At 37.9% G+C, this 22,448-nt stretch overlaps 2 protein-coding genes and 1 long non-coding RNA gene across 3 annotated transcripts in view; 1 reads left to right on the top strand and 2 right to left on the bottom strand.

The window, feature by feature from the left end:
- Positions 1-243, top strand: part of LOC107676874 (uncharacterized) — an 8,173-nt gene extending 7,930 nt beyond the window's left edge. The window contains exon 3 of the long non-coding RNA XR_001632781.1: positions 183-243. This is a non-coding gene — a long non-coding RNA (uncharacterized LOC107676874). The remainder of the gene's footprint in view (positions 1-182) is intronic.
- Positions 1-13,167, bottom strand: part of LOC107676873 (microtubule-associated protein futsch-like) — a 38,504-nt gene extending 25,337 nt beyond the window's left edge. Inside the window, exon 1 of the mRNA XM_016471599.1 lies at positions 12,839-13,167. The gene's annotated coding sequence lies outside the window, so the exon portion shown is untranslated. The remainder of the gene's footprint in view (positions 1-12,838) is intronic.
- A 2,369-nt stretch (positions 13,168-15,536) lies between these two features.
- Positions 15,537-22,448, bottom strand: part of mcoln1a (mucolipin TRP cation channel 1a) — a 17,045-nt gene continuing 10,133 nt past the window's right edge. Inside the window, exons 7-15 of the mRNA XM_016471621.1 lie at positions 21,659-21,758; positions 21,465-21,571; positions 21,224-21,373; positions 21,014-21,115; positions 20,448-20,570; positions 20,034-20,150; positions 19,869-19,958; positions 19,367-19,497; positions 15,537-16,653 (exon numbers count right to left, since the gene is read on the bottom strand). Coding sequence (XP_016327107.1) covers positions 16,617-16,653; positions 19,367-19,497; positions 19,869-19,958; positions 20,034-20,150; positions 20,448-20,570; positions 21,014-21,115; positions 21,224-21,373; positions 21,465-21,571; positions 21,659-21,758 — 957 coding nt within the window. The 3' untranslated portion in view covers positions 15,537-16,616. The remainder of the gene's footprint in view (positions 16,654-19,366; positions 19,498-19,868; positions 19,959-20,033; positions 20,151-20,447; positions 20,571-21,013; positions 21,116-21,223; positions 21,374-21,464; positions 21,572-21,658; positions 21,759-22,448) is intronic.

Genomic DNA, 22,448 nt, shown 5'->3' with positions numbered 1-22,448 from the left:
ATAAAGCCAAGGTAACACTCATTTTACATACAGCACACAGTGAAAATGACATGAATATGACAGTGGGCAAATGCATACAGCGCAGCATAGTTTGAAATCAGTCACGAGTTTAAAGTTTGTCGATCGCGCGTCTCCAGTGAAGCTGAACTCTTCTGTCCGTATTCAATTCGCACGGACCATAGGATCGACCGTCACAGAACACACGATCATGCAGGTCACATGCACACTTCACAAGATCTCAACCAGATTCGACTAAGTCTGCAAGGTTTGTGAAATTAAATGTTCATTAGTCATTCAAAGATTTGCTTAAATTATGTAAATGCGTGTTTGCTGAATGCTGACGGCAAATGAGAAAGTATTATAATGTTTGCCTTTCTATTACTAATAATATTAAAGCAATCTTTATATTACTTTTTTGTATATATTTTAATTCCTTTGTTTAACAGTTCTATCTGATTATTAGATAGACTTCTATCCATATTAGACAGAACTGAATGACAACAGCGAACAAGAGGGAGAATGTGAGAGCACTGGCCCTGTCCCAAATGGAACACTTCATGTGCACTTGTGGTCTTACTGACTTACAATGGCCACCGCGTGCACGTGTCCATTATGTCCACGAGACCGTAGCGTGTCCCATTAGTCATTTTAGCATTCAGAAGGGTGCTCGCGAGCGCCCTCTTTGCGGCCGCTTTTGACCGGTTCTATATGTACATATCAATCAAACTTGATCTTATTCTCTTTTTTGTTTGATAAGATCTTATTGTTATTTTGCCATTTTATTCAATTTATTCACAGTTCCAGAATACTACTTCAGTAGATGAACATAAGTGCTTTTATGATTTTTTTCCTAGCTGGGTATGGGCAGGATTTCCCCCTCCCATTTGATCAATATTGACTACAGATATTGAACTGCTTTGTTTATCCTCCATACTGGCCCTGTCCCAAATGGAACACTTCATGTGCACTTGTGGTCTTACTGACTTACAATGGCCACCGCGTGCACGTGTCCATTATGTCCACGAGACCGTAGCGTGTCCCATTAGTCATTTTAGCATTCAGAAGGGTGCTCGCGAGCGCCCTCTTTGCGGCCGTTATGCGCCCTCGATCCACAGATTCCGCACTTCTGCTGAGCCCGCACTGGGGTGAGCTCCGCAGCAGACTTCTACCCGACAGTCAAAGCGGCATTACGTCACGAAAGTGCGGACTCAGAGGAAGACCGCGAGGGTTTAGGGTGCCATTTGGGACAGGGCCACTGAGAGGATCGCGCTGTCTCTCCGCTATTGGGTAGGGCTGTTCGATTCCGAAATTTTTGGAATCGAGTCCGATTCCGATGGGATTCGATTCCAAGAGTCGATTCCTCACGGTTGTTTTCGATTATTTTTCGATTCCTGTTTTTTTAGACTGGAGGAACCTAATTTCACCATGACTGCAGGATAAAGGTCGTAGAAAGTAGCCTTCTCATAATATGCAGCTTTACTTGTAAAAATTGGGTTAAAAAGGTTAAAAAAATAAGCATTTCATTTAAGATGAATAATTTTTTTGAACTGGTTCATTAAAACGATCTATCCAAAATAACCTTTTCGTGGAAACGAATCAGACGTCTAATCACTATTAGCGAGCAAGAGGCGATTTATTGCAAGTAGGAATAACTATGGGTGATTCTCAAATGGAAGACTGCATCCTTAAAGGGTTAGTTCACCCAAAAATCTAAATTAGCCTGTGTTTTACTCACCCTCGAAGAATCCTAGGTGTATGGGACTTTCTTCTTTCAGACGAATCCAATCGGAGTTATATCAAAAATTGTCCTGGCCCCTCCAAGCCTTTCAATGGGGGTAAGCGGGTGTTTGATTGTCAACAGTTCAGAAGACGTGTGAAAGAAAGTGCGCGCATCCATAAAACGTGCCTCACACGGCTCAGGGGCATGAATAAAGGCCTCCTGTAGCAAATCCATGCGTTTTCGTAAGAAAAATATCCATATTTCAAACATAATAAACACTTTTCTATCACTTCCGCAATCTGTCATACACGGAAGTCTTTCCGGTGGATGACGTAGGACGTTGGCGTTGCGTGATTAGTGACGAGCGTGGAGAGAGAACAAAACAAATCACCATTCACGAATTAGAAGCACAAAATGAGGATTTGTAAAGAAAAAATGTCGGAGGATTTCGATATAAGCCAAGAGAAGACTTTTTTACTTGGTAGCACTTAGGAGCACTCACCAAAAATTTATGAGCATCACAACTACAAATGATATATTAACAGATTTTATCCTTACATTCTTAACTTTAATGCAGATTTTGTATTGGTTAATATTAGCTGTCAATCTCTCAGTCACTGCTTTCTACCGTGAGAAAAAGAAAGAGCTGAAGAAGAGAGAAAATAAAAAGAACACCGACAGGTTTCTTTTGTAAACAACCTAAAGTGAAGCTCTTCTTTGGCGAGGGTTAAGATGGTGTATGCGGTGTTAAATTTTACATTCAGCTCTGCGAGTTGCACTGAATGACTGGCAGCTAGGGGTGTGCGATATTGACAAAAAATTATATCTCGATATTTTCTGGGATTTTACTGTGCTGATATTTTAAGGACTACAGTGGACAGCTGACTCCTAACATTTTTTATATTCTTCATATTCTGTGTGGTGGTCAGTTCACAGCAGTGACAGAAATGAATCTTTTCCAATAAGTTTAAATAGATTTTTACCTTTTATGGTCATTTTTACCTTAAAGCCATTTTTTCTAAAAGTGTGCATTATCATTTGAGTCAAATTCTTATATTTAATCAGTCAATTATAATAAGACATTTGGGCTGTTATCAAGCAAATGAAAGTATTAATCAACAAAATTCATCTTTGCAATGCAGAGGAAACACAGCAGCTGCATCTGAAATGGCATTTAGATGCATTTACACACTGATTAATGCAGGACATGAATGCATTTAGCCTGCAGTTGCACATGCATAAATAATATTTTAATATTGTAAACATAAAACGTTGAATACTGATATTTTAAATATTTGAAACTTTAAATGTAAAACCGCCAGCAGGTGGCAGCAAGCCACTGTTAATAAGGGAGTCATTGCGATTGAACCGAATCATTTAACGAATGTCGGCCTTTTTTACTCCCTAATATCAGTATCGGTATCGGCCCCAAAAAAAACCCATATCGGTCGGGCTCTAAAATCAATATCACATTTGTAATCATGCTGATTTTTGGAGGAAACAGCACTCTTCTTGTGATATTGATTAACTATATCAGGGATAGGCCATGTCGGAGTGCCACTGTCCTGCAGAGTTTAGCTCTAATCATAGTCAAACACACCTGAACAAGCTAATCAGGGTGATTGACAGCTAATATTAACCAATCTAAAATCTGCATTAAAGTTAAGAATCTAAAGATGAAGTTTAATTGGTTATGTAGCCTAATGTTTCATAGAACGGCAGACAGGTCACCGTATCAAAACTCAGAAGGCACATACTCTGAACGTTTTTAGTGCACGACGCATACGTCTTAAGTCATCCGCCTGAACGTCTTCCACGTACCACAGTCAGTGGAAGTGAGAAAAAAAAAAGGTGTTTATTACGTCTTAAATATGGATATTTATCTTACAAAAATGCATGGATTCGCTACAGGAGGCCTTTATTCACCCCCCGGAGCCGTGTGACGAACGTTTTATTACAGATGCACGCACTTTATTTCACGTCTTCTGAACTGTTGACAACCGAACACCCGCTTACCCCCATTGAAAGGCTTGGAGGGGCCAGGACAATTTTTAATATAACTCCGATTGGATTAGTCTGAAAGAAGAAAGTCACATACACCTAGGATCGAGGGTGTGTAAAACACAGGCTAATTTTAATTTTTGGGTAACCTACCCCTTTAAACTCAGATGAGCTCAGTACCGACTCGTTTTCATTCCGTTTATTTTCGTGAATCAACGTTCAGCGACGTTTCACGATGCAGCAGCCGATATGCAGCTTTCGTAGGATGCAGCCTTCCGTTTGAGAGGCACCCATAGATAAGCTTTGTTGAACTGAAAACGGTTCTGAATGAGGAGTCGATTCCCCTTGATGGGTTCGATTCCAACCTTAGGAATGGACTCTTGATTCCCAACGCTTCGGAATCGATTCTTTTTGGAACCGATTCCCAGCCCTACTATAGAGTTCAGGGCAGTATTTTGATTTTGTCATGATTGTGGAAAATGTCATCATTGTTTGTCATTCATGCTGCATCGAGAATTGCAAAATTAACTCCGATCATCGTTCTGAGAGAAAACTGGACAATGCAGTGTATTTTTTCACCTTTTCTATGTCTAAAAACCCCAAGGGAAGCAGGTCGCGGAGATGACAAGACGACGCCGGATAGTAAATCTATTAATAATGTCACCGATTAAACCCACTGCCCGTCACTCAATAAAAGAATCATATTGCTGCATGTTTTTGAAAGTTTTGTTTTCAACTTTGGGTGAACTATCCTATTAATGTCCCCAAATATACTTAAAAGTGAATTCGAAGAACGAACTGGTATGATGTCACTTTGAAAAAAAATTAGGCCAAAATAAAAGTTAATTTGAAGTACATATTCACATATATTTATCTAAACCAGGGGTGGCGAACGTCGGTCCTGGAGAGCCGCAGCCCTGCAAAGTTTTGCTTCAACCCTAATCAAACACCTGAACAGGCAGGTGAGTTTTAATTAGGGTTGGAGCTGAACTCTGCAGGGCTGCGGCTCTCCAGGACCGGAGTTCGCCACCCCTGATCTAAACTAAGCCTCCAGCAGCGTGGGCATCGTCAGGATGTTTGGTAACAGTATACTAGGGCTGCAACAACTAATCGATATAATCGATAATGAAATTCGTTGTCAACGAATGCCGTTATCGATTAGTTGGGCTGAGCACGTGACGGGGGAGCGTGACGGCAAGATAACGTTGGTTTTCAGCGAATGCTTATGCATTTGTGCACCAATGCATATTTTTTTCCTTTTTATTCAAGCCTGTTAGCTTGCTGCGTTTCTCCTTTTCGTTCTTTTTTTTTTATAGCATTTGTCTACTACAACAGTTGACTTATAATTTTTTTTCAAACGTGATTTACTGCAGCTTTGCTACGTTAACATGATTGTATTCAATGTTTGTATATTTCATTTATGCATATATCATTTAATTATTATACAAAATTAAATGAATTATGAATTTTAGATGCTTATATCTTCACAACTGAACTGAACAATGTCTGTGATTTTTGTTCACAGTTCACAGATCGTTTTGTTCATTTTATTTAGATTTTTTTAAGCATGGTTGTCAACTTACCATCTGCAATTATCATTCAAAACAATACAAATTGCTTCACCTTGCATACTCAAATGCTGTTTTTATTTTTATTTTTTTATTTTTTTCCAGAAAGAAACAACTCAGCATAAATGAATTTGTTCAAAGGAGAAATCCCCCATGAACTCCTCAACAAGCAGCCACTATAACAGATGCCATCCTGTGTATGTTGGTAACTGACATGCGGCCAATGTCAATGGTGGAAGATGAAGGATTCAAAAAAATGATTAGCATCCTCAACCCAGGATACATCCTTCCGTCAAGGACCCACTTCACGAAATTGATGGAAAGGAAGTACCAGGTGGCATTTGAAAAAGTTAAGTCTGCTATAAACACCACCAACAGCAGAATGGCTTTAACTGCTGATATATGGACAAGTGTTGCCACTGAAGCATACCTTGGCATTACATGCCATTACATTGCAAATGACTGGAAGATGACGTCTGTCTGCCTTACCACCATGCCACTTGAAGACAGACATACCTCAACCAACATTGCAGAGTGGTTGGAAGATGTAGCTGTCAAATTTGAAATCCCTTTTGAAAAAATTACTGCCATCGTACGTGATAATGGTGCGAACATTGTGGCTGCTGCAAAATTACTGGAGGAGAAACATGGGTGGACCAGTATACGCTGCACTGGCCACACCTTGCAGTTGGTGATTAATGCTGCTTTAAAGAACACAGGCATTGAAAGAGCTGTTGGAGCGGCAAGATGTCTTGTGGAGCACTTCAAAAAAAGTGAGCTAGCCTGCAGTAATTAAACAAATGGGCACACCTGAGCACAAACTTGTTCAGGTCGTAAGCACCATATGGAATAGCACATTCTATATGATTAACAGACTGATTGAGCAGAGGTGGCCTTTAATTGCAACTCTATCTGACCCATCCATCACTCACAGAGGCAAACGCTACCTTGATTTGAAACCAGACCAGTGGAGTCTACTTGAAGAGCTTTCAAATGCTCTTAAGCCTTTTGAATGTGCCACTGTTTTTATGAGCGGGCAGGAATATGTAACAGTCTCCTCATTGCCTCCACTTGTGAAAGGGCTGATAAAGTCTACTGAAGGTGCTGCCTTTGATTCAACTCCAGTCAAGTCATTCCAAGCCACAGCAGTTGAGCAGCTTCAAAACAGATGGAAGAAACTCTTTGAACAAGTTCATAATCCTGTGATTCTCTCCTCTGCTCTGGACCCAAGGTTCAGTAGACTGAAGTTTCTGTCACCTGAGCAAATGATAACTGTGCAGGCTAAAGTGCAAGCTGAAGCACTTGCAGCAAGAAAGGAGATGGAGCAGCAGCAAATAACCACCTCAGCCATGAGAACAGAAGCTAAACCTTCAAAATCTTTGCTTGATTCACTCCTTGAGTCTGGAGGCAGCAGTGAGGAAGAGAGCAGAGAGGAGAAAGCTGAGGAGGACCTCAACATTCAAATAAGAAATTAACTCCTGGCTTACTTTGTTGAGAGGCCACTAGCCAAGGAAGAAAATCCTTTGGATTGGTGGAGAGATAATAAAGATAAATACCCCACCTTAGCCAAATTAGCGAAATCCTACTTGTGTATCCCAAGCACCACAATGCCATCTGAGCGTCTTTTCTCTACTGCAGGGTACATAGCTTGCAAAAAAAAGAGCCAGCCTCAACCCAGAGCATGTGGACATGCTGACATTTTTGCATTCCAATTCTAAATTTTGGAAAAAAGAATAAGAAACATGTTCATATGAACAACTTTGAAAAGTGACAGTTTTCCTGTTCTTCTGCATTCTACCTCATTCTACAGTAACATTCATTGTTTATTATTTCTAATTTTGATATTCTAACAAATTCTGCTGCTAATATCTTATTGCCAGCATGTTTATGTCCTAATTTCATAATGTGAATTTTATGAGTACAACTCAGTACTTGTTTTGCTTTTGTTTATTTTTATTTTAGATATTTAAAGCAGTTTTACTGTTCAAATTCAAAAACTGGGCAAACTTTTGGGTTTTATCTAAGGTTTAAAATGTCAAAATTAAAGATAGTTAAACTCAATATGTGTCTTTTGCATTTTTTAAAGTACACTTATAGACAAATACCCTGATTTAGGGTTTTATATAGTTATAATAAGCAAAACATCCAATTAAAAAAAAAGGTAAGTTTTTATCCGATTAATCAAAAAACTAATCGCCCGATTAATTGATTACCAAAATAATCGTTAGTTGCAGCCCTACAGTATACCACTGCTCAGGTACTTTTTACACCTAAGCAAAGAACTTGCATACTGGGTGGGGCCTTTAGTAGTTTGATTTGTATTGGTGAATGGTTACTAGATGGGTGTAGGGAAGGATAATGGGCCAGTATTGTGTGTGGGTTCGAGCTGAAGTGTCAGACAGCGCTGAGAGTGTGAAACGGTAGTAACGACGCAGATAAACAGGAAGAAACGCAACGACCCTGCTCCCTCTCACCCAGCAGGATTAACTCCGGACGAGCGAGTTGTGTGTTGTCTCAGTATAGGGTGTGAATGGGGCTTAATGGCCCAGCAGGGTTTGATTTTGCTATGCGTAATGTAAGGATTAAGAGAGGACATTCCCCATTGTGTGCAGCGCACCATGCTGACAGGCTGGGCACGGCTAGAACCAAGCTGCCAAAACAACATGAGAGATACTGGACAAAAACAGGCAGCAAAATGGCACATTGCAAAAGTAAAAGTGGTGTAAAAGGACCTTCGAAGAAACTCTTAAACTCTTATCTTTTTAAAGACGGCAGAATTGGAGTAAAGCGAAGGCTGCAACCATCTCACATGTACAAGGCAGACTGACAAAAAAGATTAGTGTCATAGAAGATGTTTTGGAGAGGGAGGGAATTATGAGAGGGAGAAGGAGAGAAAGAACAGATGGTAAATGGTGGCGTGATGGTTTGGGTGTAGTTTGCATACTGGACACGCAGCAGGACGCTGTGATGGATAGGGATGGAGCCCAGGAGGATTAAAACAGGACATCAGCTCCATCTAAAAACACAGACAAACAAACTCTCTGCCAAGTTATCTAGCACTAGTTTGCTGACAGTTAAAAGCTATTTTGTCAGTGCCAGTGTTTTAGCAGATTATGGGGTTATAAAACCACCAAGAAGGATTTAATACAATAACGTGGCATTTCAAAATGTTCTTTCCAAATGCAAAACTGACGTCAAGCGATAGTAGAAACTCAGGAAGCCATTTCATAGGAAACAAAAGAGTACCAGGATTTGATGGTAGTCTGGAATTCACATTACTGCAATTGGAGTCAATCCAGTTCATATTAAATGTGAACAGAATTTATTAACATAAGATTGAATTCAGGTTAGAGTATTTGTAAGGCAATGGATAGGTGCATAAGCAAACCGATTTGACGATTAACATGGTTTATTTCATTAATCCGTTACAGAAAATTGGAGCTTCTTCCTTGCTGGGCATCTGCTTGTTCAACTCGACCACCCCACTGTGAGGTCACGACTAAGCTGGAGCCAACCAGACATCTCAAAAGCTGCTAAGTGGTACAAGCTGTGACTGCTGCATTGGCCAAGACAACGACAGATATGCATACAAACAACTTTTACTAAATTAAGTGGATAATATTCTAAGATCAACAGTCAGTTCTGGGATAGTTCACCCAAAGATGAAAATTCTGTCATCTTTTACTCACCCTCCACATGTTCAAACCTGTATGAGTTTCTTTCTTCTGTTGAACACAAAAGAAGATATTTTGAAGAATGATGGCAACCAAACAGTTGATGGTAGACAATGACTTAAATAGCATTTTTCCCATACTATGGAAGTCGATGGCTACCGTCAACTGTTTGGTTCCCAACATTCTTCAAAATATCTTCGTTTGTGCTCCACAGAAAAAAAGGTTTTGAATAATTTGAAGTGAGTAAATTATGACAGATTTGTCATTTTGGGGTGAACTATCTCTGTAAAACATAGTGGGTGGAGTAGGTGGATTCCTACTGCAATGACTGTTAATGTAAAATTAGCCGAAATTCTGCTAATTTGACCGCACCTTAACTCAGCAAAGTAGTAATGTGTGGAAAAATGGCAGAAAAAGAATCTAGAGTTGTCTGCAAAAATACAGACCACAGACTTGAGAGGAATCAGCAAACCAAAAACACAACACTACAATGACAAAACCTATATTGGTTCCAGCACAAGATGACTCAACAAGTGATGAAATCATTAGCTCACAGAATGCAATAGAAAGCATAATCAATCGCTACATAGCCTAACGCTATTGGCCAAAAGTAAACCAAGTCTAGCCAAGCAGCAAGAGAGACTGGTGTGGGTGTCCAGTTTAAACAAAGCCGTTAGTGTCAGGAGTCCTTCATTGAGGAGTGTGGCTAAAACAACTAATGACAGCAGCTGCCCTGCTCCACTCCATTCTGACCGACCTGAGCTCAGGCACACATCTAAACAGAGAGGGGCAATCATAAATCTTAGGACAAGCAGGCCCTATTTTCATGAATTCTTTGTTCTACCATTCTAGCATCAAATTGGTTTTAGTTCTGGACTGCTCATTCAAGTCAGTCAGGTTTTTTGGGGGGAACCATTACAACAGCTGGCATTACAAAGTGTATGACGAATTCCTGAGACAACTGGGAGGACACAATAGACCATTATAGTCTTAGCAAGACATCATAGTGGATTCACATAAGCCATTATATGACATCGACAAGGCTGTTTAAAATTACCCTGCAAAGAATTTGATCTGTTGCTAATTAGGTAAGCTCAGTAAATTTTTGTATACGTTTAGCTGTCTCTTATTCAGCCTAATAGTACCAGTGGTTTTGGGCTTTATAGTAACACTTAGCAGCTTGGGTGCATTAATTTTTTCCATTTGTACTTATTCTATTTGGACTGTCTAGCGGATAGCACATATGCCGATCCATGGACCCTTTTCACAAGACTGATGACACATTTAACGGTCATCAGCATCGTAAATCCTCGAAAGTTTTTCATATTTGTATTTCTAAAATATGAGAAGAAAAAAAAAAATAAAAACTGTTCCTGTGGCTCAGTGGTAGAGCATTGCGTTAGCAGCGCAAAAGGCTGTGGGTTCAATTCCCAGGGAACACACATACTGGTAAAAAATGTATAGCCTGAATGCACTAAGTCGCTTTGGATAAAAGCGTCTGCTAAATGCACAAATTATTAATATTAATTATTTTAATGTTTCTAATGCAGCGTCTATGGGAGGGACGGTAAATTTGACATCGTTCTCTCTTCTGACTGCCGTTATCAGTCTCTCTCAATTTTTTCCTTTTATTGAAAGTCATGAAAACACTATCGTGGAGTTTTTCTTTTGCTATTTGAGCAAATGGGAATGCAAAAAATATATTTGTGGTACTCTCCCATTCACTGCTCTTCAAGTTAACCCAACTATGACGACTTCCGCTGCTGAGAAACCCGGAAATGTGAAAGGTCCATTCTATGTGGAGTATACTGTTAGCCTAATTGACCTATCAGTAAGCCCTGCCCCCCTTAGTTACTGTTGCTCCCTCGGACAAACAAACGGAGCTGCTCACGGTCTTACAATGACAGCTGTCAGTGTGAAAGCCTCGTCACAAGACGTTCTTGAACAATTTTGGACACAAAAGGACCACCATTCAAGCGGGAATTAAATATGCCATGGAGGGATATCTAAAAGATTTTAAAATAAATATGGTGGGTAACTCAATTAATGTGGAAGCGAGGGTTTACAGATCACAGTGCATACGGGAGAAGCCTCATGTTATGTTCGTCACGATAGCAGATGACAACATGCAGGATCAACACTGTTCATGTATCGCAGGGTACCATTAAATTAATTAACATTTAACCATTTTAATATGGAGAAAATGAACGTTTTCGTCTTCATTGGGTTTAGAGTTGAATGCTTACGGCCATTTTGTTTGGGTTTAGGAAATATAATAAAATAAATTCCATTGCCCATCCTCTCAGGATAACTGGAATTAGTGTTACAAGTACCCCAGGCACATCGTTGTTCCATTTTTGTAGCATAAACGCCATCAAACCAATGCGAGCTTCGGATCCTCCAATGTTTCTCTATGGCGCTGAAACCTAAAGATGTCCAAGTTCAACTGATACTCGACTGCCATTGGCTCATCTGCGTTCGAGGGGAGGTGCTTACCGACAGGTCAATTGTTTAGAAGCACTTACAGGTTTAAGCTTTGAGTGCGGTCTAAAAATCACTATACAAAGTGAACATAATATTGTTAAAAATACCAACTAGTTAATTTTACAATACAGCTGGTCACATGACTTCAACATGGCCACACCCATGAGGGGCGACCCGCTCCAGGTAGAACTAAACGGCTTTTGCCATAAGTTTGAGTCTTCCTCTCATGTGAGTTTATCATTTTAATGATATTTCTCAGCCCATCTCTGTCTAAACCCTTATGACAAGAAATTAGTGAATGCACCTTATAATCAATAGTTTTCCACACAATACGACCGCTCATGAAAGAACTGCTAGTGAATGGGCAACAGTTCCCTCAGGCCGCGTAAATATCCGGGCCATTAGCGTTAAAAGCGGTCATGAACTTCTAGAGCTGAATTCTAGAATGAGACAGGGTGTGATGAGAGAGAGACATGCGGTTATCTACAGACCTGCTGGCGTTACAAGGGCAGGGTGATAACACAGCATGACATCAACGCGATTCAAACGATAATTTCCAGTCAAAACGAGGCAGTGACCAGACAAGCTCCAAGAAGTAGCACAGGCAGCCCTTGTCCATATCAAACGACGGTAGTCCATGATAGTCCACTCACACTATCGATTTTCTAGGAGCTTTAGTAGTTTATTCGGGTAAAAAGAGGCGAGCGGGTCAGAATAACACACGACAGCTATGTGGACCGGCGCGTGCACTAGATTCGTTTGTCAAAGTGAAGCGATGCTACCAGTTCGCGTTTCGATTCAAATCGAATTGAATTCCTTAACATCAAATCTTTTATTTCTCAAGCACTGTACATTTTAAGCTGACCCCATGTTAGAAGAAACCCCCCACAAAAGGCAGCGATTTGTTTGCATTTCCAAGCCAGATTAATATTTGACGCAAGCCTATTTATATTTTGCTTTAGAAAATAGGATTTATTATATACGCGACAACAAAAATGTCCATCAAGCGGCATTCGTTTTATCCCAAGATGAATCGCTACATGTAACCACAGCAGCCATGCGAGTCGTGTCATTAGTTACGATGCCCTTCACGGGCTGTGATTAAGTGCAAACGTATATTTAAAAAAAGAATCGTTGTTACAAACGGAGCACAGGCCGCTGTTCAGTTCATACCATTTGTGTGTAAACCGATGCATCCTTTAAAAGCCCAGCCCAACCCAAACATGCAAAATCGGAACGAAACCAAACCTGATTTCAGAAAATATTCAGAACGGAAACGGAACGTAAACCAAGTTGACTGTGGTCTCAAATGAAGTGACAGAGAATTTGAACTTGGCAAACAGGTTGAAAGATAAGCAAAGTAAACATGCTCCAAAATGTCATTCATTTACCTTCAGATGATTGTAAAAAAAAAAAAAAAAGCGCCTGGTTTCTACTCTTCTGCTTCAGTCTGGAAAAGAGGACAATCCACGACTTCACACCGGAAACAAGGTGATACGGGAGGCGTGTGGTTCCTTGTGCAAATCGCTTAAAATATACAAGCGTGCAAAAAAAACACCTTTATATCAACCCACTGCTTCGCCCTCGCGATTCACTGTGAGCTGAAACCAGTGTGAAGGATGTTGACCAGATCTTAACGTGGCAATTCAGAAACAAAAAGATTCAAACCACCAAAATGCTCATCGGACTCCCGGTTTTCACCCAATGGGGCCAAGTACAGAAATTTACTTAAAAAGGGCAGTGATGTCACTTCACAAACTATGGCCCCGCCCATCTATCATCCAGCACGCTGCATCTCCATCATGTGTTTGAAAAACATGCATGACTGAGGACTACCAACTCAACACTGGAGTCAACTATTAAATAGACAGGAACATAAAAACATAAAAACAATGTTAATGTATGTCCTAAATGTTATCACAATTAGGACTAAAATGTCTTTATTTACAATTTTATAGATTGTATCTGCCATGAAAATAACATAAAATTACATTAAAAAACATTTAAGTGTTAATTATCAGCAATCAGACAAAATGAATATCGTTTGTTTTTGCTCTAATCATTGTGCAAGTGTGATTGATAATTTGAAAATAAAAAAATGGCACGTGTCCTTGAGAAAATTATTTAGAATAATTTCACTCCCTTATGAAAATGTATTTTCTTTAAAAGCAGAAGGGAAAGAGAGTAGGGATTTAATTGCCTGCAAAAAGCTGTTTTCCTAGAGCTAAAACAGTGCATTCATGGACTAAAAGTAGCATTCAGGCAGAGAAAAATCACTCATACAAACAGTATGACAGCAAACATCATTCTGTTAAACAAAGAAAGGGTCATTGATGGATAAGCAACACTTGATTTTTGTTTACATACATAAGAGGAACATAGAAAACCTCGTAAAAGAAGAAATAGTTTAGTCTCTACCCTATCACAAGTAATGTGATTCTCACAGCTGTGCACTGTTCTATACCGCTCTTATTGTCTAGTTTGTAAGATCAGCTTTGTCTTAAATATGCAAATTTGAATCTATGGGTGGAGCCAATCATGCAGTACCATTATTAATGATCCTCTACCATTTGAAGGTGCACAAGTCTGGTAAATACCAACTAGTTAATTTTATGATACAGCTGGCCGCGTGACTTCAACATTATTAGCATTACTTATCCTCTACCATTTTAAGGCGCATAAGTCTGGCATTTGCTATCCTCACCCCTTACTTAAAATATAAGTAAGATCTTGTGAACATCTGAGCACAATAGACGTCACAGAATTAGTTCTAGATGAGATGAATTAAGAAATCAGTCAAAATTAAGCCTCAGAAGATTATCTTCGTTATAGTGGTGTAAAACCTGCCTGTATGTGATCACACTGAGTTTATTGAGGTGGTTAAATTAAATCTCTTCCTGTTAACTCATTCTGTTTGAATAGCTGGGTGTGGCTCATATTCAGAGTCCCACCGCAGATTGAGAATAAAGCAGGCCTTTATAGAATGGCCACAGGTCTGAGATCAGCATCTGAGGGGGTTGCTCTGTTTGAACAGTGCGTGTAATCTCTTTCTGTGGTTTCAGATAGCCAACTCAAACAACGTGCATTGGCTAGCGCACCTGTTTAGACCAGCTATTCAAACATGCCTACAAACTTCCCTCTTACACATACACGAATATTGGCTAAATTTAGGTGCCACAGACACCACTTTAATGTGAAAGTGCTCAGATTTGGGGTAAAATGCTCTATTTGTTTAGTGGTCATATATAGTAAGAAAATATGTACATGATTGGTGGTCAATACAGTTTTAAAAAGTGTTTTCTAATTAACCCTAATGTGGAACAACAACAGGAAAGAAAAGGAAAAGTGCCTATATTATAAAGACTTTAGAAAATCTCTGTATTGAACAAATACATGTGAACAAAAAAATATGACCCTGTCAAACCCAAAGTTTGGACAGAATGGGCAATGTGTTTAAAACAAATGAAAGAGAAATGAAAAATCCTCCACTTTGAAAAGTCAGTAGATTCTTCTACATCATTTTATCTACATACTGTTTGTGCTGCCATTGTCAGCAAAGTATTTGCACAAGTTTTCCATTGCAAAACATAAAAAAACAATTTATCAGGCTAAAATGAAATATGAAATATTTCAGGTATACATCTGACAACACATGATGTGACTTTTCAGAACAACATCACTGTGTAGCTTCACATGTTAGTAATAGAAAGTGTGGTTTGTTTGCAGATTGTGCGCTTTAAGTTCATTTGAAACAGAAAGGCATCAGAGCCAACACAATATAAATAAAACACTACACTACAACATGATTGAATTACACATTAAAATAACATAGAATATTAATAGGAAAATCAAATCATCATTCATCCGCTGACATCAAAATAATATGATTGGTCCCACTTATTCTGCACTTGAGTTAATGGCTTGCACAGGCCCCAGAATTCAAATATTTATTCTTCCTTCTCTTATCAGTCAAGTATAATGGAGAAGATCAAATTAGGCTTGTTTGTCCTCTGAAGTGAGAGTCATGCATGGGTCAAGCATTTTTGATGAGTTCTATTGTTCTAATATGTCACCATGGTAACAGAACACTATGACCTCAGCAGTAATCTTATAATAATAGCTTTCTTGAAGGCCTCTGTTTTAAAACAAAGCTGATGAAGGGTGGCCGTAAAAGTCTGTATTTCTCTATAAAATACTAAATCATCAAGGTTAAGGCTGTCTAATATCATTTATACAATAAGATTTCACGTTACAGAATGCATTTGATTCCATTTTTGTATAAAACAAATTGAAACAGTATGGAATTACCGGTAAAAAGCTCATAAAAAAATACAGAAAAGCAACTCAAAGTCATACTATTCAACAATAAGGTATTACATTCCAAATTACAGCCAGCTCTACACACCAGAAAAAAATTAAGGCTACGTTTCTGAGGCATTCTGGGTGTGAATTGATGCTAGCAGAGCATGTATTTTTGTTATGGGTAAGTGGAGATGATATTATGACACCAGGGAGTGCTGTTTCTGCTCTAAATGCTGAATAAGAGCCAGTTTTTTAAAAGATGTTTAATCACATGGTCTCCTCATCTTTCGCTTAGGCCTGCCAGTTCAGTCTCCTTCGGATGCAGACATTACACATGACTAGACGTTACTCAAAAAACATAAAAACGATCCAACAGAACAAACAGCAATAGTTATGAATCACTGACCACTGTCTCCCAGTATAGGCCACTGATGACCCACTTGCACACCACAGCACGTGCACTGAATGAACATGTGGGATCAACATTCAGGGAATGATTACTGTACACATCGCCTGCACGTGTGCAGTTTGTTATCTGTCTAATATTCTCCCAATTCAAAATGTCTGAGTGTTTTTATCCGTATAGATTAAGAGGCAGTACTGGGCTGCCTTTAGCAACCTCCAGAATTAAGTTAAAACTATGAACAAGTTGAGGTAAAACTTAAATGATCCCAGACTGGAGCGATTCTTTTGTAAAAATTATATGTGCTCTTGTCCACATAAGGTCCGAAGTGAAGCGACTGTGACTTCTTAGGTATTTTGTCTGGAGGTTTCCTCTCATTGCCACTGGCTTCCTTCCTGTTGCAGTACCACAGTGTGACCAACAGAGGGAGGTTTAGTCTTCAGGCATCAAGTCCCATGACTTTACTAGTTGACCAGGAGGACGTCCTCATATGTGGTGGTTCTGCAGGGTTTCACCAACAGACACGATTACAGCCTTCAGTTATAGTAAAAACTAAAATATGTAATTTTTTATGCTAAAATGTATTTTATGTTAAAGGAGTCCTATTATGCTTTTTCACTTTTTGAATTTTAGTCAGTGAAGTAAATTTTAGTCAGTGTGTATGTTGGGGCATAAAAAAGATATAGAAAGTTACAAATCTCAAAGTCCACTCAAGTTTTCGCAAGTTATTACACATGCACTTGAATAATTATGTATGTAAATATGTATGTTACAATTATGAAAAGTTTTTATATTAAATGGCTGACAGTACAATACTGGACAATGATGTAATCTGCAGAATTTACACTTCAATTATGAGACTACAGTGTTTCCCATACACTGAGTGCGGGTTTTTTTATATCACTGTATTTCTGAAGGAAACCGACTGTCTGGATGAAAAATGGATGTAATTTTCATTTAATCTTGCATGTAATATCTGATAAAGCAGTGTTTTTTTGAGCGAAGCACCGGGGAAACCTTGATCTCTACCACTCCAACAGCGCCTCCTGCTGCCAGAGAATAAGTTTGCTATGAGTTTATTGGCACCCTTGGTAATAATAATTCTGACCACGACTGTATATGCCGCCTGGGAAACACTGGACTATGGTATAAATAAATTCAACTGTATAACAGTTTCAATGCAATTTATGTTATAATATTAGAATTAAATAACAATAAAAATAATACATATGCACTTATATGTACATAGTAAATGCAGTTATTTTTAAGCGGTTGTTGACATCCTATCTAAATTTAGATTTAGCCAAAAAAAACAACAATAACGTTACCACTCTAATAGGTCTCGCAATATCCGTGCGTGCAAAGGTTCTGCGGAATCCTCTTGTTCAATATTCTCTGGGTCTGAATCAGGCTCAAATTGATATGGCAATATTGACGCCTATGGAGTCAATATAATGCCACATATATATGCAAAATAATAAAGTTTTGCATATATTTTGCAATTCTTTATTTTTGTTTGCAAAAAACACATTTATTTTTTCTCAATACTTTTATTTTCGTTTGCAAAACTTTATTTTATTTTGCAAAACTTTATTTTCTTTTGCAAAACTTTATTATTTTGCATATATATGTGGCATTATATTGACTCCATAGATGCCATCCTTAACTAAACCGGAGCAGACGGAACTTGCAGCTTTGGCAAGGGGCGGGGCAGTACTGAAACACCATCTAAGCTGTTCGCCAATCACAACGCACTGGGATAGCTAACCAATCACATCACATTTCGTTTTTCAGAAGGCGGGCCTTCATCAAACCCGGAACTAATCGAGTTGTTTGTGCCAGGATGGGGAGAAAGGTATTGTAATCATGTAAATTATGTTAAAAAAATAATGCGTTTTTCGAACCACCAAGCATGAGAGCATGTTCTAGCACACCCCCAAAACAAATTCAAGACATTGTAAAAGAGCATAATAGGACCCCTTTAAAATATTTTCTCCTATCACTGTTTAAAGTCGCGATGACACGGAAGTAGTGACAGATCTTTTCTTCCATATTGTTACTGATTATTGAAAAAAGAAAATGTAGGGCGAGGACTTTATTCTATGCATCAGTTGTTGATTGGATATTGAGATTTGGGTGTTGCACTCAAAGTACACTGTAAAAAAAGATTTTTCAAATTTGTAATAAAACAAAGATTACCGTTTTAAAAGAAAATATAATTTCAGTCTTTCAACTTCAATTTTTCATGTTACTTGCTATTTCTTTGTAATTAATTTTTCTGTAAAAAGCTAGGATATGTTGAATAATATTAATTTGTTGCTTTGCCTGTTTCTGATGTGCACGGTGCCTCCTGCCATTTAAAGGCAAGTATGTGTTTGATTTCTTTAAGATTAACGGATTAACTTTTTTCCAAGGCATTGTTAGATGCCAGTGTTTCCTGACATATCTATACAAAGATTTGATTACAAAAAAAAAAACAGCATCATTGCTATTAAACAATTTCTTGTTATGATTATAAATCAGTATTTAACCTCAGAATTGTCTCAAAGTATAAAGAGGTACTAAAGTCTGATTTTGTGGTGACTGTGCTTTAAAATAAATTATTCTTAATTTAAGTGATGAAGGATTTTTAAAGTCTAACAGTATTCAGTGTTGAGTACTACTGTAAGGTTAATGCTGCAGTTGAAAACAAACATTCATTAGTAATGTATAAAAGTAATCAGAAAGTAATCAGTTACATTAATAACGTAATTGAAATGGTTACACTACTTATTTCATTTTAAATAGGGTAACTTGTAATCTATAATATTTTCAAAGTAACCTTCCCAGCACTGATCTATAGCATGCATTTAGAAAATAGATAGGGTGAATTTATATTTCACGCTGACTTTATGGTGTAGTAACGACCATAAGCTGGTTCAGTAGGTTGATTTTCTTAAGAATATAAACAGTGGGATGCCATCAAAGAAAAATTGCAAAAAAAAACAAATTTTTGCAATTCTATTTGGTAACACAAGTGGAAATTATATACTTTACCTTTAAGAGCTGGTATCTCTCTTAAACATCAATGTATGCAATGGTATTATCTGTGCTCTTCTCTACTGCATTCTAATTATTTTGAATGTATCAGCAATACATTTGTGTTAATTAGTGGCGGTTAAATTTGTGATTGCTGATATTAAGAAGCATTTTCTTTGTTTCTATGGTGACACACCTGTCACAGCAGCAGAAGAAAGAGCACGGCGAGGTCTCGATGCCGCGGAACTTTCCAGAGCTGGGTGTGTCGGTGCACTCCGCGATGAACGCATGCAGATCAGTGATATGGATAGGCTCCTGAGTTTGATGCTGAATGGAAATGAAAGGATATCATGTTACTATAATCAAGCTGTTTGGATCATCTTACTCCACATTTCGTTTTACTACCTGCCACATTTAACACTTTTCTGAGTTAATCAGGAAAAAAAAATACTGATAATTTACAAATGACAGGAATACAAAATAGATCATAACTGTGTAAAAGTAAAACTGATAAAAAAAAAAGAATAAACAGATTAAAAAAGTAATTAAAATAAAAAACGCAAATAAATTGGTATGGTTAAAATAGTTATTTTACAAAGACAGGTATGTTTATATATGCGTGTGTGTGTGTGTGAGAGAGGATATCATTAACAAAAACATGTTTTTCAATTCTATCTCTGCATCTGCCTCGTCTTTACCTTGATGGTCTCATAAGCTCCAGTGATAAGAGCGATAAAGAGAGAGAGCACCATGTAAATGAACAGAGAGATGAACGTGTAGAGGTAAACCTGCAAAAGAAACAGAGTATATTTACTGCTCTGAATCCTGTAGCACCTGTGTGAGGACGTGAAGGTGAAACTCACCTGACTGAAGACCCAGACGAGCATGCTGCTCTCTTGCATGCCACTGAAGGTCACAAACATGTCATCTCCATTGATCAGAGAGAAAAGACACTCAGACACCAGCGAGAGAGAGCGGAACTGAGGAAACAAAACAAACACCATCAACACCACATGCCATATATAATGAGAGAGAGGACACATGTGCATTTGTTTATTTATACACGAATGTTCAAAAGTTTAGTTTTTAAATGTTTTTGAAAGTCTCATATGCTCACTAAGGCTGTATTTATTTAGTAAAAAAAAATACAGTAAAAACAGTAATAATTGTAGTAACAATATATATATTTTTTATTTTACTGCCTTTTTTGGACATGTTCCATGTAGTACCACATTGAATTATTTGAATTATAATTGAATTATATTGAATTTGTGTACCTTAACATGGTAGGGTCCCAGCACAATCCACCCACAGAAGCAATAACCGAGGTAGATCACCGCCACACAGCAACAGAAACGGATCACATTAGGGAATGCAGCTCTTAAAGTGACAATGAGAATCTGAGAAAGGAAAACACCATATAGTACATAAAATCCACATCCTAAAAAAAACATCTCGGTTGTTTCACAAGCAAATCTCCACGAGAGATGTGGTGACATTTCAGGTGCATTTAATGATAGAGTGAATGGCACCAAAATAAAAAATGTACCAAAAAAAGAATATAGTTGTTATTTCAAGACAATACTTTTCTTCAAAGTGTAGTACATTTATTCCAAAATTTTGATAGAGTTCCAGGCTTGGTAGTGATATATTTCAAATATATTTCATATCTTAAATGCACAGCATGAATAAGGTTAGGCAGGAATTTTACGTTTATTTTCAGCCGATGACAGTGAAAATCTAGAAATGTAAGCAACTTTGTTACAAATAATTTACGAAATAATATACAACATGGCCAGTGTAACTGCATGAACACAAGTGTGTGGGTGAGTTTGTTTCTCACATTGTACTTCTGAAAAAAGGTGAGGTAGCGAATAACTCCAACCCAAACCAATAACGTCGAGGTGCCCATGAGGATCCCGCACTCATCGTAGGATGAGAGGTTCTGAGGGTTGAAACAAAGTATGAAATATCCCTGCTGATTGTGCCGACCCAATGCAATGCCTCCGTACACATAAATGTTTCACAATTTCCATTTTCTGCACTGACTGACCTTTAGCTCAATGCCGATCTTAATAATGGAGCCTGTGATAGTGAGCACGTCGCTAATGATGAGCAGAATATACCATCCGTTAATAAACTCCATTCTGTCTCCCCAACAGACATGACGCTTCAGAGAGCTCTTAAAGTACTTCACAAACTCCTGAAGAGAAATATAAGAGAGAATGTTAGCGCAGGATTCGCTATGTAATCACTGTCACAATAATGTGGATTTGTCTGATACAATGTCTTACATTTTGAAGAATGATTCCTCTGATGATCGAGCGACCACAGAGGAGCAGAGAGAAAATACAAACCACTATAACGGCCACATCAAACCACACACGAGCATAACTATCAGCTGGAGACAGAGAAACAGCATGAGCACAAGCATATATAATGAATATCCACAATGTAAAAAATGATATGTGGGGTAGTTGAGTCTTACCGTGTCCAGACACACTGGGGTCTCTACATTCCTTAATGGAGGCCTGATTATCAAGACTGATCTTAACTTTACCACTGTGAGCTTTGTTATCCAGCAGAATCTGAACATAAAACAGGGCCAATTATATACAGTATATCAAATTATTTTGAGTGCATATTTTGTGCATAACTATCAAAAGTTGATAGTTATGCACAAACAAAAAAATTACATAGCCAAATAGGAAGAAAAAAAATGTAAACGCATTGGGTCAAAACTAAAAACTAAAATTACAGACATTTTAAATAAAATGTATTTTCATATTTTAGAATTATAAATATAATTATATGACATATATAAAAAAGTATTAATTATGCACTCTAACTCACTTGGCAAATTGGAAACGAAATCATTTAAGGGGGTCTGAATACTTTCCGTACCCACTGTATATATATGTTTATTATATGAGCTCTATATATGCCTTTTCTCCATATACATTTCTAATTGTATAAATACAAAACTGTTTAATATTAACATATAGAAATGTATAACATTACTAGTTAGTTAAAACTAAATTCCAATTGCCCAAATTGGAAACAGAAAATCTCGATACACTGGGCTGAAAACTAAAAATGACAGATTTTTCAAATTAAAAGGTATTTCAAAAAACATTTTAAAATGACACATTCTTTAAATAATTCATATTTTATCATTTATATATATCCTTACATGCACATTGTTTTTTCTCCATGTCAAATTTCCGTTAACAGATCTGTTAAAGTGACAGTTTTCTTAAAAAAAAATGTTAGTTTAC

Source organism: Sinocyclocheilus anshuiensis, unplaced genomic scaffold, assembly GCF_001515605.1.
Source record: "Sinocyclocheilus anshuiensis isolate Anshui unplaced genomic scaffold, SAMN03320099.WGS_v1.1 scaffold2166, whole genome shotgun sequence".
Lineage (NCBI taxonomy): Eukaryota > Metazoa > Chordata > Actinopteri > Cypriniformes > Cyprinidae > Sinocyclocheilus > Sinocyclocheilus anshuiensis.
The sequence above is the reverse complement of the archived record's forward strand: the minus strand, read 5'-3'. Positions and strand labels throughout refer to the sequence as shown.